The following is a 14,902-nucleotide window of genomic DNA, read 5'->3' as shown; positions in this document are numbered from 1 at the left end:
TACCCCATTAATATGAATCATTTATACCTTAGGATGTATTATCCAGTCCCATTTGATAGACTACTTCTGGATTAGTTTTGATAGCTAAGAAAGCAAAAAGAGACAGTGGAGTTGGAGGGCATTTGAAAGTGAAGATTTTAAAAGGGAAGCGATAGGCTACATCTGTCTGTTTAAATGAGCAAGAGAGTTATAAAAAGATGTCTTGTTTTAGGGCCCTAGTAAGGTTAGTGGCTCAAGAGCTGGGGCTTCAGGCTAAATAGCTACTTTATTAGCTATGTGACTCTGGTCAGGTCACCACACCTTGACATGTAGCCCTCATTCCTCATCTCTAAATGAAACTGTTCATGGTCCTTTAGGGTCCCTTTTAGTGCGGACGTTCTCCGATTCTGCTAGAGAAACTGAGAAATCTGAAAGAGTCCCAAAGTGTTTTTTTTTTTGGGGGGTGGTGGTGAATGGGAGCAGCTTGTGAGCAGCATTGTGGGTCTGTGGCATGCACTGGTAGTAGCAGGGGCTACATCTGTGTTCTGTGGCCCTGGAGCACAGCCCATGCCTGGAATGGAGCATTTAGTGCTGTGTAAATGAATGAATGAACGCCTGGCAGATGCCTTAACAGCATAAAATAGAAAGCAGAGTAAAGACTTGGGGCAAAGAAAACTCTACCCCACAAGTGGTTGAGAGCCATTGCCAGTTCTGTGACCATTGTTCTGGGTCCTTTGGAGCCTTCCATCTCTTCTAATAAAGGCAAAGCCATGAATCTTTTTTGGGTGGTCAGGACCAAATGGTGAGCAGTCTCCTTTTTCACAATGATTACCACGGCTCTCAGCCAACCATTTAGTAACAAGATGCTGTACTAGCCTGAATTGTAGACCGGCAAGAAGAGAGGTGCACCACAGCAGTATGTGAGGTGTGCTGACTGTGTACAGCATCGATGTAATAAATGATAGCTTTGCTATTGCTTTTGGGAACCAACTATGCAGAAGGCACTGAACTAGGTCTTTTACATGGGGTTTGAATCTAGATGTTTTACATGAGTGTGAAATTGAGAACCCTTAAGGGTAAATAACAAATATGATTTCCGCTTTACAGTTGAAAAAACTGATGTTAAAATAGATTAAATAACTCACTTGAGGTTACAAATTCCCTTCTAGATCCATGGTTAGTAAATTTGCCATTCTTGAACTTTCTACTTTCTTCAAGCAAGATCTTTTATTCCTAGCATTCCAGACGTTACAGACTGGTCCTATCCCTTCTTAGCTTTCATATTGTATTCTCCCTGTCTTCTCAGTCAAATTATTTAAATGTTTTAACATATGAAAATTCATATAGTCAAAAGGAATAACCCCTTGGAATTAAATCACGTTTTCCTGTTATAGGATTGCAAACATTTGGTTTGATTAAGAGTTCCTTCTGGTCATTTGTAGATGTTCTTTCTGTCCTGTTAAAGAAATTTTTGGTAGAGCAAGATACCAATTTTTAAATGATAGCCCAAAGTCCATTCCACAGAAGATAACAAAATCTTGTTTTTATGAAATAAGTAAGGATAAAGGTAATTAAGTCTATGTTATTTCCACATTCTATATTATATTACAAAAATATAGTATAGTTATCCTAGGAGACTCTGGGATATAGTTGATTCTTAAATTTCTTCTGTTTAGTGATTTGTGACTGCTTAAGGAACGAATCGCAAATCAGGGAAGCCAAGGAAAGGATGTGGGGAGAGCAGCTTCAAACAGTGGTGGGAAAGTGTTCAGAGGGGGTTTGGGGGTAGGGGCAGGTTAAAAGATTGGGGGAGGTGGCTTGCTTTCCCCATGCTCAGGAGCCCTGATTTCAGTCTAGTCATGTGAGCATTGATGCTTCTTTCCTTTTATTAATGAAAATTATTTCTTTTCTCCCTTGCAAACAGCACATAACAACAATTGGTAAGCTTGTGAGCTAGGAAACATTAATGGTGTACAACAGATGCTAGCATTTACAAAGCACACTCAGCAGGTGGGACGTTACTGAATCTCTCAGCAGTTGGGTGCCATCGATACATGAAATAGGATGACTTTTATTCTTTCTGTAAAGCCGGATTTCTCTAGGGAGGTGCTTTTTTTAAAACGGAATTTTGCTATCTTAAAAATGTATGCAGTTATGACTTTATCAGAATATAAAATGCCAAGAATTGGAATATTTCATAAGCCATACTCCTAAAACTGGCTTGTTGGTATTCATTTCTATAATTGATTTTTAGCTATGGTGATTTTATTATCAGAATATTAACGTAAATTTGGAGGAAAATAATGAGCAGCTCTTAACAATGTTCTTTCACCAGGATTGTAGCTATAAATTTTCCTTAAAAACCAGTATTAAGTGGACAAGACAGCATTGAGAAGTTAAAATGTAATTGGTATTTACTTTTATCAAACTTCTTAATTTTTAGAATTAAACAATTTTTTTTGGAATAAAAATGTTTAAACCAGTGTTTAAGGTGGGTATAATTAGTAAATGCAACACAATTATGGGCATGTACAAAATCATAGCTGGTAACAAGGACCCTAATCATGCTTATTATCTTTCTGTTCTAGATATTTGAATGGTGGTATTTTCGCAAGTATGGAACATCATTCATTGAACAAGTCTCAGTAAGCCACTTGCGCCCCCTTCTGGGAGGGGTTGACAACAACTCCTCCAACAATTCTAACTCCAGTAATGGGGACTCAGATTCCAACAGGCAAAGCGTCTCAGGTATGGAAAGTCCTTCAGTCTGCAACATTATTTACTTACTCTTACTAAATTATTATGACTATAAGACAATAAGAGTGTTGTTATTTAAAGATTAGACTTCAAAGAAAAGTACGATTTATTTTCCTAAGAATTTGACAACTTCTACAAGAGAAGTAGAGTATAAGCATCCCAGGGAAAGGAAATGTTTATCTTGTTTAATTTTACTTTTTCTTCCATTTGATTTAGCTAATGATCATTTAGGTCAGTGGTTCCCACCTGAGTCTCCACCTCCTTGTCCTTAGTGTCTCAAACCTCATTAAATGTATCCATTCTCTTCCGTGCTAATTGTAGAACCTGATGTCTAACTAGATCTGATCACATCACTCCTCTGCTTAAAAGTCTTCGTTGGTTCCCATTCCACTAAAGATAAAGCCCAGATTCCAGATTACTTAGCACAGCATAAGCTGCTTCTATCTTGCCAACCTTGGTTTCTGTCACAATCTCGTTCCCCTCCTTTGCATTTCTTGAACGTGCCATGTTTTCTCATGACCCTCTGCCCAGAAGTCTGTCTTCCCTCCTCCGTGCTTGCTCATCTTTCACAACCCAACTCAAATGTGACCTCCTGGGAAACTGTACAATATTTCTGATAGACTGTACAATATTTCTCCACCTTTGTTGACTCATATATTTTTACCTTTAGCAAGATTTATTAAATTGTACTGAAATTTTTAAGCTTACTGCTTTACTGTAATATCTCTAGCATTTTGCGTAGTGTCTACTATATCACTGAGACTCAGTGGATGAATGAATGAGGACATACATGGCCTGTAATTTCTCTACTCATGAAAGAAGAGGCATGAGTATAATTTCCTAGCTTGGTCTCTTCATCATCTCAGTAAACATTTCTTAACTCTCTAATATGAACCTGGCCTTATACAGGTTCTTATGAATATTATGATTTTAGAAAATGTCAAAGTCCTTGTCCCCATTGAACTCTTGTGTCTACTGAAGGGAGACAGAGTGTTAAGTGCTCTGATTATATGAGGGAAACATGCAATACTTTGGAGTACAATGGAGGGCTTCCTGATCCAAACTGGGGGAAGAAGTTTGCTTCTTGAAGGAGAGGGTACCACTTCTGAGACTTGAAAGATGAAGAGGGAGAGATTAAAGAACTAAGTTAGATCTTTTTACTTTCCTCCCTAGAATAACTCAGTTCGTATTTCATAACTGTCTAGCCAGGTGATAGGCATCAAGGAGCGTTGTATATATATTTTATTCCTGATGTTGATTCAGTGCTCTTTTAATATAGAACCTTTGCCAGCCAGCCATGTGTGGTAATGGGCACCTCTGAGTACACATTTATTTCATTCTAAAGGGTACATTTGTGAGAGATGGCACCACAGGTAACAAAATTGTCTGGGACTTTATAAACTCATCCACTTTGTGAAAAAAACAGAAAGAGATCTGAGCAAAGTGAAATATTACTTCAACCAGGTACTCTAACACACGTGACATATTATTCTAATGAGGAATCTTGATCATTCGGTCATTGTCACTGTGGATAATTGCCTCACTTTGCATCTGTTGGAAGACCCTACAGATTAAATGTACTCTTGTCTGATCTGACTTACGATAGTCTTTGTATGTCACAGAACATTGTAGAAAATTAACAGATTGAAAACAGAAAGCAACCTCATTTAAGGACATTTTTTATTGTGAGTACATTTTTATTTTCATTAAAATTCTCTCTCTGCCCAATTTAACATCATTCCTTAATGCGACGAAGAGTTCATATTCTCCTTATTGTTGCTGTTACTTTGCTGACTCTCTTTGTGGATGCCTTGAATAAGCCTTATGCATTATATAAATCTTGATGCTATTCTTAGTTCCTGTACAGCAGTTTTTAAAGGGAGAATCTCAGTCCTTTATAAAAATACATTCGACAATGACGATCATGGAACTTCCCAATTTTATTTGTACTGAGTTTTTACCCTGCTAAGACTAAGCTTTTGAATATTATTATTAATTCAATTTCACTAGTATTTGCTGAATGTCTACTAATATGCATGCAATATTTCTATTCATTTCCTATAACAGATACAGCATTTATGATCTGATCTCATAACAGTGTTCAAATAATTAGATTTAGGAAAATGGAAATTATCTTGTCCAAGTATATTTAGGGCTCAATCTGCCTACTTCTCCTTGACATCTGGGTTTCTAATATTTGGCTAACTCAGCTCAACAAACATATATGTTGGTATGGAAGTGCCAGGTACCATGGGACTAATATTATTTCCCACTTCTCTTTTCTTGTGGTGATTTTTATTTTTGAATAAGAAAAATACTATAAAAGTACATTGTCTCTGTTTATCTCTACTCTTAATCACTTTCTATTTCATAGTCTAGTTTCAGCTAAGTATAAAGGAAAAAGAAGGTCCAAAGCTGAGGGTAATCAATACATTTTCTTAACATAGAGGAATTTGTTTTAAAATTTATATTGCCTTAATAATGATAAAATGACTATTGCCTTAATAAAAGAAGCATCATAAGACAGCTCTTTGCTGAATCTTACGTGAAATAAAACATGGCTAACCAAGTCCCATGGACATTTGCAAAGGCAGTTAAATGGCATTGCTTATTTGAAAAAAATCATTGAAAAAGTTAAAAACAAACAGAAAGTACTAGTTATAAACATTGGACTATATGAAAACTCTTAGTGTAGCTCTTTCTTTAAAGAATCATTTGTTTTGATTAAAAGCTGAAAGACCTGGCCTACCTAAGAATAATTTGGGGTGGAGAAATGGGAAGGGAGAAAGTTGTAATTGTTACAGGAGACTATTCATATATTGTTTAACATTTTGGATTTGTGCAAATTGGCCTGAGTGCAAATTGGCCTCTCAAAACTTGCATTGATCTTTATCTGTGGACCAGAGGAGAAATGTAGTTAATTATACAGCTTCCTTTTTTTTTTTTTTTAATATTTATTTACTTACTGGCTGTGCCAGATCTTAGTTGCGGCACGTGGGATTTTTTGTTGCGGTGCATGGGCTCCTCTCTAGTTGTGTCGCGCGGGCTCCAGAGCTCTTGGCCTCTGTAGCTGCAGCTTGCAGGCTCTCTAGTTGTGGCGTTGCAGGCTTAGTTGTCCCGCAGCATGTGGGATCTTAGTTCCCCGACCAGGGATGGAACCAGCATCCCCTGCATTGCAAGACGGATTCTCAACCACTGGAACACCAGGGAAGTCCCACAGCTTCTTAATCTAGCCAAATTTCAGATTGTCTGGTTTAGGTTAACATTTATGAACATTTCACTTATCTTGATTTATTTGGGAGCTAAACTGCTATTTTTCTCACAAATATACAGCTTCTGATAAACCCTGCTGATATATTTTCCATGTCACCATGTTTCTTGCTGCCATTTCTTAATTCAACTTAACTTATGAACTGATGACAGGGATTTAAAATGTGTCCAACTTCTCCCTGTCTTAAGGGAAGGGATTCTCAGGGTCCAGTAACATTCTGAATTTGGGTTCATGGGAACATCTGTTTGATAATTTGCCCTGTTCTCAAATAAGATGTCATAAAGACAAAGGTTTGCAGTGTTCACCTTCTTCAAGATATTTAGAAAAGTGCAGGGTGCTCCATCACATTAGAAGTATCCTTGTCAAAGTCAAGTTTAAATTCTCTGAGACACTTTAATAGCCTCTTGCATAGAACTGGATCTTTAGACAAACTCTGGTTATAGTCACTTGGCTTCCTGTTGCAAATCATCTCATTTTAATCTCTATGTAAGATAAATATATATCATATACATTTTTTAACATCTTTATAGGAATATAATTGCTTTACAATGTTGTGTTAGTTGCTGCTGTATAACAAAGTGAATCAGCTATTATGTATACATATATCACCATATCTCCTCCCTCTTGTGTCTCCCTCCCACCCTCCCTATCCCACCCCTCTAGGTGGTCACAAAGCATCGGGCTGATTTCCCTGTGCTATGTGGCTGCTTTCCACTAGCTATCTATTTTACAGTTGGTAGTGTATACATGTCCATGCTACTCTCTCACTTTGTCCCAGCTTACCCTTCCCACTCCCCGTGTCCTCAAGTCCATTCTCTATGTCTGCGTCTTTATTCCTGTCCTGCCACTAGGTTCTTCAGAACCTTTTTTTTTTTTTTAGATACCATATATATGTGTTACCATACAGTATTTGTTTTTCTCTTTCTGACTTACTTCACTCTGTATGAGAGACTCTAGGTCCATCCACCTCACTACAAATAACTCAATTTCATTTCTCTTTATGGCTGAATAATATTCCATTGTATATGTGTGCCACATCTTCTTTATCCATTCATCTGTCGATGGACACTTAGGTTGCTTCCATGTCCCGGCTATTGTAAATAGAGCTTCAATGAACATTGTGGTACATGACTCTTTTTGAATTATGGTTTTCTCAGGGTATCTGCTCAGTAGTGAGATTGCTGGGTCATATGGTAGTTCTATTTTTAGTTTTTTAGCGAACCTCCATACTGTTCTCCATAGTGGCTGTATCAATTTACATTCCCACCAACAGTGCAAGAGGGTTCCCTTTTCTCCACACCCCCTCCAGCATTTATTGTTTGTAAATTTTTGGATGATGGGCATTCTGACTGGTGTGAGGTGATACCTCATTGTAGTTTTGATTTGCATTTCTCTAATGATTAGTGATGTTGAGCATCCTTTCATGTGTTTGTTGGCAATCTGTATATCTTCTTTGGAGAAATGTCTATTTAGGTCTTCTGCCCATTTTTGGATTGGGTTGCTTGTTTTTTTGATATTGAGCTGCATGAGCTGCTTGTATATTTTGCAGATTAAACCTTTGTCAGTTGCTTCGTTTGCAAATATTTTCTCCCATTCTGAGGGTTGTCTTTTTGTCTTGTTTATGGCTTCCTTTACTGTGCAAAAGCTTTTAAGTTTCATTAGGTCCCATTTGTTTATTTTTGTTTTTATTTCTATTTCTCTAGGAGGTGGGTCCAAAAGGATCTTGCTGTGATTTACGTCATAGAGTGTTCTGCCTATGTTTTCCTCTAAGAGTTTTTATAGTGTCTGGCCTTACATTTAGGTCTTTAATCCATTTTGAGTTTATTTTTGTGTATGGTGTTAGGGAGTGTTCTAATTTCATTCTCTTACATGTAGCTGTCCAGTTTTCCCAGCGCCACTTAATTGAAGGGCCGTCTTTTCTCCATTGTATATGCTTGCCTCCTTTATCAAAAATAAGGTGACCGGACTTCCCTGGTGGCGCAGTGGTTGAGAGTCTGCCTGCCAATGCAGGGGACACGGGTTCAAGCCCTGGTCTGGGAAGATCCCACATGCTGTGGAGCAACTGGGCCCGTGAGCCACAACTACTGAGCCTGCGCGTCTGGAGCCTGTGCTCCGCAACAAGAGAGGCCACGATAGTGAGAGACCTGCGCACCGCAATGAAGAGTGGCCCCCGCTTGCTGCAACTAGAGGAAGCCCTCGCACAGAAACGAAGACCCAACACAACCAAAAATAAATAAATTAATTAATTAAAAAAGAAAATTTACCACTGTTTATTGAAAAGATCAGGCTGAAATCATCTTTAAAAAAAAAAAAATAAGGTGACCATATGTGCGTGGGTTTATCTCTGGGCTTTCCATCCTATTCCATTGATCTATATTTCTGTTTCTGTGCCAGTACCATACTATCTTGACTAAGGTAGCTTTTTAGTATAGTCTGAAGTCAGGGAGCCTGATTCCTCCAGCTCCATTTTTCTTTCTCACGATTGCTTTGGCTATTCAGGGTCTTTTGTGTTTCCATACAAATTGTGAAATTTTTTGTTCTAATTCTGTGAAAAATGCCATTGGTAGTTTGATAGGGATTGCACTGAATCTGTAGATTGCTTTGGATAGTAGAGTCATTTTCACAGTGTTGATTCTTCCAATCCAAGATCATGGTATATCTCTCCATCTGTTTGTATCATCTTTAATTTTTTCCATCAGTGTCTTACAGTTTTCTGCATACAGGTCTTTTGTCTCCTAAGGTAGGTTTATTCCTAGGTATTTTACTCTTTTTGTTGCAATGGTAAATGGGAATGTTTCCTTAATTTCTCTTTCAGATTTTTCATCATTAGTGTATAGGAATGCAAGAGATTTCAGAAGTGCATTAATTTTGTATCCTGCAACTTTACCAGATTTATTGATTAGCTCTAGTAGTTTTCTGGTAGCATCTTTAGGATTCTCTATGTATAGTATCATGTCATCTGCAAACAGTGACAGTTTTACTTCTTCTTTTCTGATTTGGATTCCTTTTATTTCTTTTTCTTTTCTGATTGCTGTGGCTAAAACTTCCAAAACTATGTTGAATAATAGTGGTGAGAGTGGGCAACCTTGTCTTGTTCCTGATCTTAGTGGAAATGGTTTCAGTTTTTCTCCATTGAGAATGATGTTGGCTGTGGGTTTGTCATATATGGCCTTTATTATGTTTAGGTATGTTCCCTCTATGCCCACTTTCTGGAGAGTTTTTATCATAAATGGGTGTTGAATTTTGTCAAAAGCTTTTCCTGCATCTATTGAGATGATCATATGGTTTTTCTCCTTCTATTTGTTGATATGGTGTATTACATTGATTGATTTGCATATATTGAAGAATCCCTGCATTCCTGAGATAAACCCCACTTGATCATGGTGTATGATCCTTTTAATGTGCTGTTGGATTCTGTTTCCTAGTATTTTGTTGAGGATTTTTGCATCTATGTTCATCAGTGATATTGGCCTGTAGTTTTCTTTCTTTGTGAAATCTTTGTCTGGTTTTGGTATCAGGGTGATGGTGGCCTCGTAGAATGAGTTTGGGAGTGTTCCTCCCTCTGCTATATTTTGGAAGAGTTTCAGAAGGATAGGTGTTGGCTCTTCTCTAAATGTTTGACAGAATTACCTGTGAAGCCATCTGGTCCTGGGCTTTTGTTTGTTGGAAGGTTTTTAATCACAGTTTCAATTTCAGTGCTTGTGATTGGTCTGTTTATATTTTCTATTTCTTCCTGGTTCAGTCTCGGAAGGTTGTGCCTTTCTAAGAATTTGTCCATTTCTTCCATGTTGTCCATTTTATTGGCATAGAGTTTCTTGTAGTAATCTCTCATGATCCTTTGTATTTCTGCAGTGTCAGTTGTTACTTCTCCTTTTTCATTTCTAATTCTATCGATTTGAGTTTTCTCCCTTTTTTTCTTGATGAGTCTGGAAAATGGTTTATCAATTTTGTTTATCTTCTCAAAGAACCAGCTTTTAGTTTTATTGATCTTTGCTATTGTTTCCTTCATTTCTTTTTCATTTATTTCTGATCTGATCTTTATGATTTCTTTCCTTCTGCTAACTTTGGGGGTTTTTGTTCTTCTTTCTCTAATTGCTTTAAGTGTAAGGTTAGGTTGTTTATATGAGATGTTTCTTGTTTCTTGAGATAGGATTGTATTGATAGAAACTTCCCTCTTAGAACTGCTTTTGCTGCATCCCATAGGTTTTGGGTTGTCGTGTTTTCATTGTCATCTGTCTCTAGATGTTTTTTGATTTCCTCTTTGATTTCTTCAGTGATCTCTTGGTTACTTAGTAGTGTATTGTTTAGCCTCCATGTGTTCGGATTTTTTACAGATTTTTTTCCTGTAATTGATATCTAGTCTCATAGCGTTGTGGTCAGAAAAGATACTTGATACGATTTCAGTTTTCTTAAATTTAGCAAGGCTTGATTTGTGAACCAAGATATGGTCTATACTGGAGAATGTTCCATGAGCACTTGAGAAGAATGTGTATTCTGTTGTTTTTGGATGGAATGTCCTAGAAATATCAATTAAGTCTATCTTGTTTAATGTATCATTTAAAGCTTGTGTTTCCTTATTGTTTTCATTTTGGATGATCTGTCCATTGGTGAAAGTGGGGTGTTAAAGTCCCCTACTATGATTGTGTTACTGTCGATTTCCCCTTTTATGGCTGTTAGCATTTGTCTTATGTATTGAGGTGCTCTTGTTGGCTGCATAAACATTTACAATTGCTGTATCTTCTTCTTGGATTGATCCCTTTATCATTATGTAGTGTCCTTCTTTGTCTCTTGTAATAGTCTTTATTTTAAAGTCTATTTTGTCTGATATGAGAATTGCTACTCCAGCTTTCGTTTCATTTCCATTTGCATGTAATATCTTTTTCCATCCCCTCACTTTCAGTCTGTATGTGTCCCTAGGTATGAAGTGGGTCTCCTGTAGACAGCATATATAAGTGTCTTGTTTTTGTATCCGTTCAGCCAGTCTCTGTCTTTTGGTTGGAGCATTTAATCCATTTACATTAAGGTAGTTATTGTTATGTATGTTCCTATTACCATTTTCTTAATTGTTTTGGGTTTGTTATTGTAGGTCTTTTCCTTCTCTGTGTTTCCTGCCTAGAGAAGTTTCTTTAGCATTTGTTGTAAAGCTGGTTTGGTGGTGCTGAATTTTCTTAGCTTTTGCTTGTTTGTAAAGGTTTTAATTTCTCCATCGAATCTGAATGAGATCCTTGCTGGGTAGAGTAATCTTGGTTGTAGGTTTTTCCCTTTCAACACTTTAAATATGTCCTGCCACTCCCTTCTGGCTTGCAGAGTTTCTGCTGAAAGATCAGCTGTCAATCTTATGGCTATTCCCTTGTATTTTATTTGTTGCTTTTCCCTTGCTGCTTTTAATATATTTTCTTTGTATTTAATTTTTGATAGTTTGATTAATATGTGTCTTGGCAGTTTCTCCTTGGATTTATCCTGTTTGGGATGCTGCACTTCCTGGACTTGATTGACTGTTTACTTTCCCATGTTAGGGAAGTTTTCAACTATAATCTCTTCAAATATTTTCTCAGTCCCTTTCTTTTTCTCTTCTTCTTCTGGGACCCCTATTATTCGAATGTCGGTGCATTTAGTATTGTCCCAGAGGTCTCTGAGACTGTCCTCAATTCTTTTCATTCTTTTTCCTTTAATCTGCTCTACGGTAGTCATTTCCACTATTTTATCTTCCAGGTCACTTATCCATTCTTCTGCCTCAGTTATTCTGCTACTGATTACTTCCAGAGAATTTTTAATTTCATTTATTGTGTTGTTCATGATTGTTTGTTTGCTCTTTAGTTCTTCTAGGTCCTTGTTAAACGTTTCTTGAATTTTCTCCATTCTATTTCCAAGATTTTGGATCATCTTTATTATCATTACTCTGAATTCTTTTTCAGGTAGACTGTGTATTTCCTCTTTCATTTGTTTGGTCTGGTGGGTTTTTTATCTTGCTCCTTCATCTGCTGTGTATTTCTCTGTCTTCTCATTTTTCCTAACTTACTGTGTTTGGGGTCTCCTTTTTGCAGGCTGCAGGTTCGTAGTTCCCGTTGTTTTTGGTGTCTGCCCCCAGTGGGTAAAGTTGGTTCAGTGGATTGTGTAGGCTTCCTGGTGGAGAGGACTGGTGCCTGTATTCTGGTGGATGAGGCTGGATCTTGTCTTTCTGGTGGGCAGGACCACGTCTGGTGGTGTGTTTTGGGGTGTTTCTGTACTTATGGTTTTAGGCAGCTCTCAGCTAATGGGTGGGGTTTTGTTCCTGTCTTGCTAGTTGTTTGGCATAGTGTGTCTAGCACTGTAGCTTGCTGGTCATTGAGTGGAGCTGGGTCTTAGCGTTGAGATGGAGATCTCTGGGAGAGCGTTTGCCATTTGATATTACATGGGACTGGGAGGTCTCTGGTGGACCAATGTCCTGAACTCGTCTCTCCCACCTCAGAGGCTCAGGCCTGACACCAGCCGGAGCGCCAAGACCCTGTCAGCCACACAGCAGCTGTGTGATTGCAGGTGAAGGATTCCACCGCTGTGCCTCAGTCTTCTTCTCTCAGCACTCTTTACTGGCTTTTCCTGAAGTCCTCTTCTTTCTTTGATCGTCTTTCTTATCTTCATTTCCACCGTCGATGACAAAAATCTCTCTATCTTTGATGTCGATCGATGGATGTGGTGACGTCTGGCTCGCCGGGGCCGGGCCCAAGCCATGCCAGACAACGGATGGACATTCATGGCAAACTGGGCCACCCTTCTCGTTCTGCCCGGGGTCTCTCGCCTCTCCTCCCCCCCTGTCGGTGGTGTTGGAAGGCAGGGGTGCTGCGTCCGGTCCGAACCCCGGTCTCCCAACCCCAGTATCAGAGCCTCAGTGGGCCGGCGTCCTCTGACACTCTTGCTTCGCCTCCTCAGCGTGTCTCCTGAGCTCATATACATTATTATGTAAAACTTTTAATAAGAATTTCTCCTGGGATTCTAAATTACGGTTCATTACATTACTAGAGGCAGTTCAAGCACTAATTAAATACAGGTAATAAATTAAAGAAAAGCAGTGGAGATTGAAGAAACTCAGGTAGGTTGTAAAGATATATCCTAAGACCAGGCCTTTCAGAGCTTGCATTTCAAATATATCTGTCAGCAAATTGCAAGTTGCTTTATGTCCAGGACCTTTAGAGTTGCTCTCTAATAGTCTCAGTCAGGGGAAACTCAGTTTATACTTGCCATAATCTATTTATGTGTTGAAAATGATTGTCTTAGCCAATGCTTATTACGTCTTTTAAAATCTTTTGCCACTAAAATTTGTGTTCTAGGATAGATTAGCTCTCCAATTGAATGGTGAAAATGCCTCAAAAACACTTTTGGCCCCTGGTGAACATTTATTTAATAAAGTTATTTCACAGTTTTCACGTTATTTGGTAGAGTTGATTGACTTAGGTCAGAAATGACCAATGAGAAATGTATGAGAGACACAGAGATTTAGCCATTTTAGCAATATTCTTGAAGAGATTTGTACACTATCTTGAATAAAGCAGATCAATAAAAATGGTCTTAAAACTCATAATTATTTATACCTTTTCTCATTCCAGAAAGGAATTTGAGAGAGTAATATATTTGTTGAATTGAAAGCTACCTACATATTACTTTGTGCCTTTACTTCTAGTAATCTTTTCAAAATAATTATTTCAAAAAGTTATGAAAACAGTTAAAGCTTAGTTATTTAAGAAAATGGGGGACTTCCCTGGCTGTCCAGCAGTTAAGACTTAGCCTTCTAATACAGGGGGTGCAGGTTCGATCCCTGGTCGGGGAGCTAAGAACCCACATGCCTCGTGGCCAAAAAACCAAAACATAAAACAGAAGTAATACTGTAACAAATTCAATAAAGACTTTAAAAAAGAAAATGGATATTTTTTTACTCTTAATGATTGCTTAAGATCGACCTGTATGATGTAGAGAATTGGGTATTCATTTCTGAGATAGCAAAGCTAATAAATATATGCAGAATCACATGTCAGAAATTGACTGGCTTGGGGTTAATCTTGATTGTCATATCCGAGAAAACATTAGTTAGGGCCCTTCTCTGTTGTACTTTGGAACTAAAATGTTTAAAAGTATTATTTCAAAGTGCCTAACATTTCCCCAGAGGAGTTTTCAAAACTATTCCTCTAGTAGAAGATTTAATTGATGAGGTCACAGGATTTTTAAAATATGATGTTGCAGGGTAACAGGTCTGTTGTATATTGTGGGTAATTGTTAGGCAATCTGGATACCAGACTTTAATCTCATTTACTTTTACCTTGCGGAAATTATGTAGCTTTTCTATGCTTTTACTCTTTACTTCTATAAAAAGGGCCTACTCTGTGACCCTCACTAACTTATGTTAGGAATTTAGATGACTAGAGCTTTAAGCCTTTTTATAGAAAGGCTCAATGAAAATCAAGCTCATAGCTATGACACAAGTTGCTGTTGCTGCTATTTGTAATAGTATTATTGTCATTATTACATTTCAGATCCTGGAGGTGGTAACTTTTTGGTATAATACATCTTCCTAGGCTATAAATTAGTTATTTATATATTTGAAGGTCCTAGGAGTGGAGATTCTCTCTATGTATATATTTTTAATTTTAGGGAAAAAAGGTTTTCAGAGTTAAATAAGTTGGATGTAGAAAAATATTTTCTTCCATGTGATTAAAAGCCCTGTGACTTTAGAGCCTTTTGGTTTTTCTGAGAATTAAGTTCTCTTTTTCCTTGAGGACTGTGACAAGGGGAAAGTCTTTTGTTCTCTCGGTACATTTATTCCTTCTAAGGAGCTTCTTCATCTGGATGCCATACAGTGGTTCAGGGCCCTTTTCCTTTTTCTACCAATGTGTTGGCTTGGCCAAAAAGTTCGTTCGGGTTTTTCGT

General features: G+C 37.8%; 1 protein-coding gene across 10 annotated transcripts in view; it reads left to right on the top strand.

The window, feature by feature from the left end:
* The window catches only part of ST7 (suppression of tumorigenicity 7), a 263,596-nt gene that overhangs the window by 149,324 nt on the left and 99,370 nt on the right, over window positions 1–14,902 (top strand). For all 10 annotated transcript variants that reach the window (XM_059933537.1, XM_059933535.1, XM_059933536.1 and 7 more), the window contains exon 3: window positions 2,568–2,727. In XM_059933537.1, the coding sequence (XP_059789520.1) occupies window positions 2,568–2,727 (160 nt within the window). The remainder of the gene's footprint in view (window positions 1–2,567; window positions 2,728–14,902) is intronic.

This window comes from Balaenoptera ricei, chromosome 9 (assembly GCF_028023285.1).
Source record: "Balaenoptera ricei isolate mBalRic1 chromosome 9, mBalRic1.hap2, whole genome shotgun sequence".
Taxonomy (NCBI): Eukaryota; Metazoa; Chordata; class Mammalia; order Artiodactyla; family Balaenopteridae; genus Balaenoptera; species Balaenoptera ricei.
This window is presented reverse-complemented; position numbering and strand designations above follow the sequence as displayed.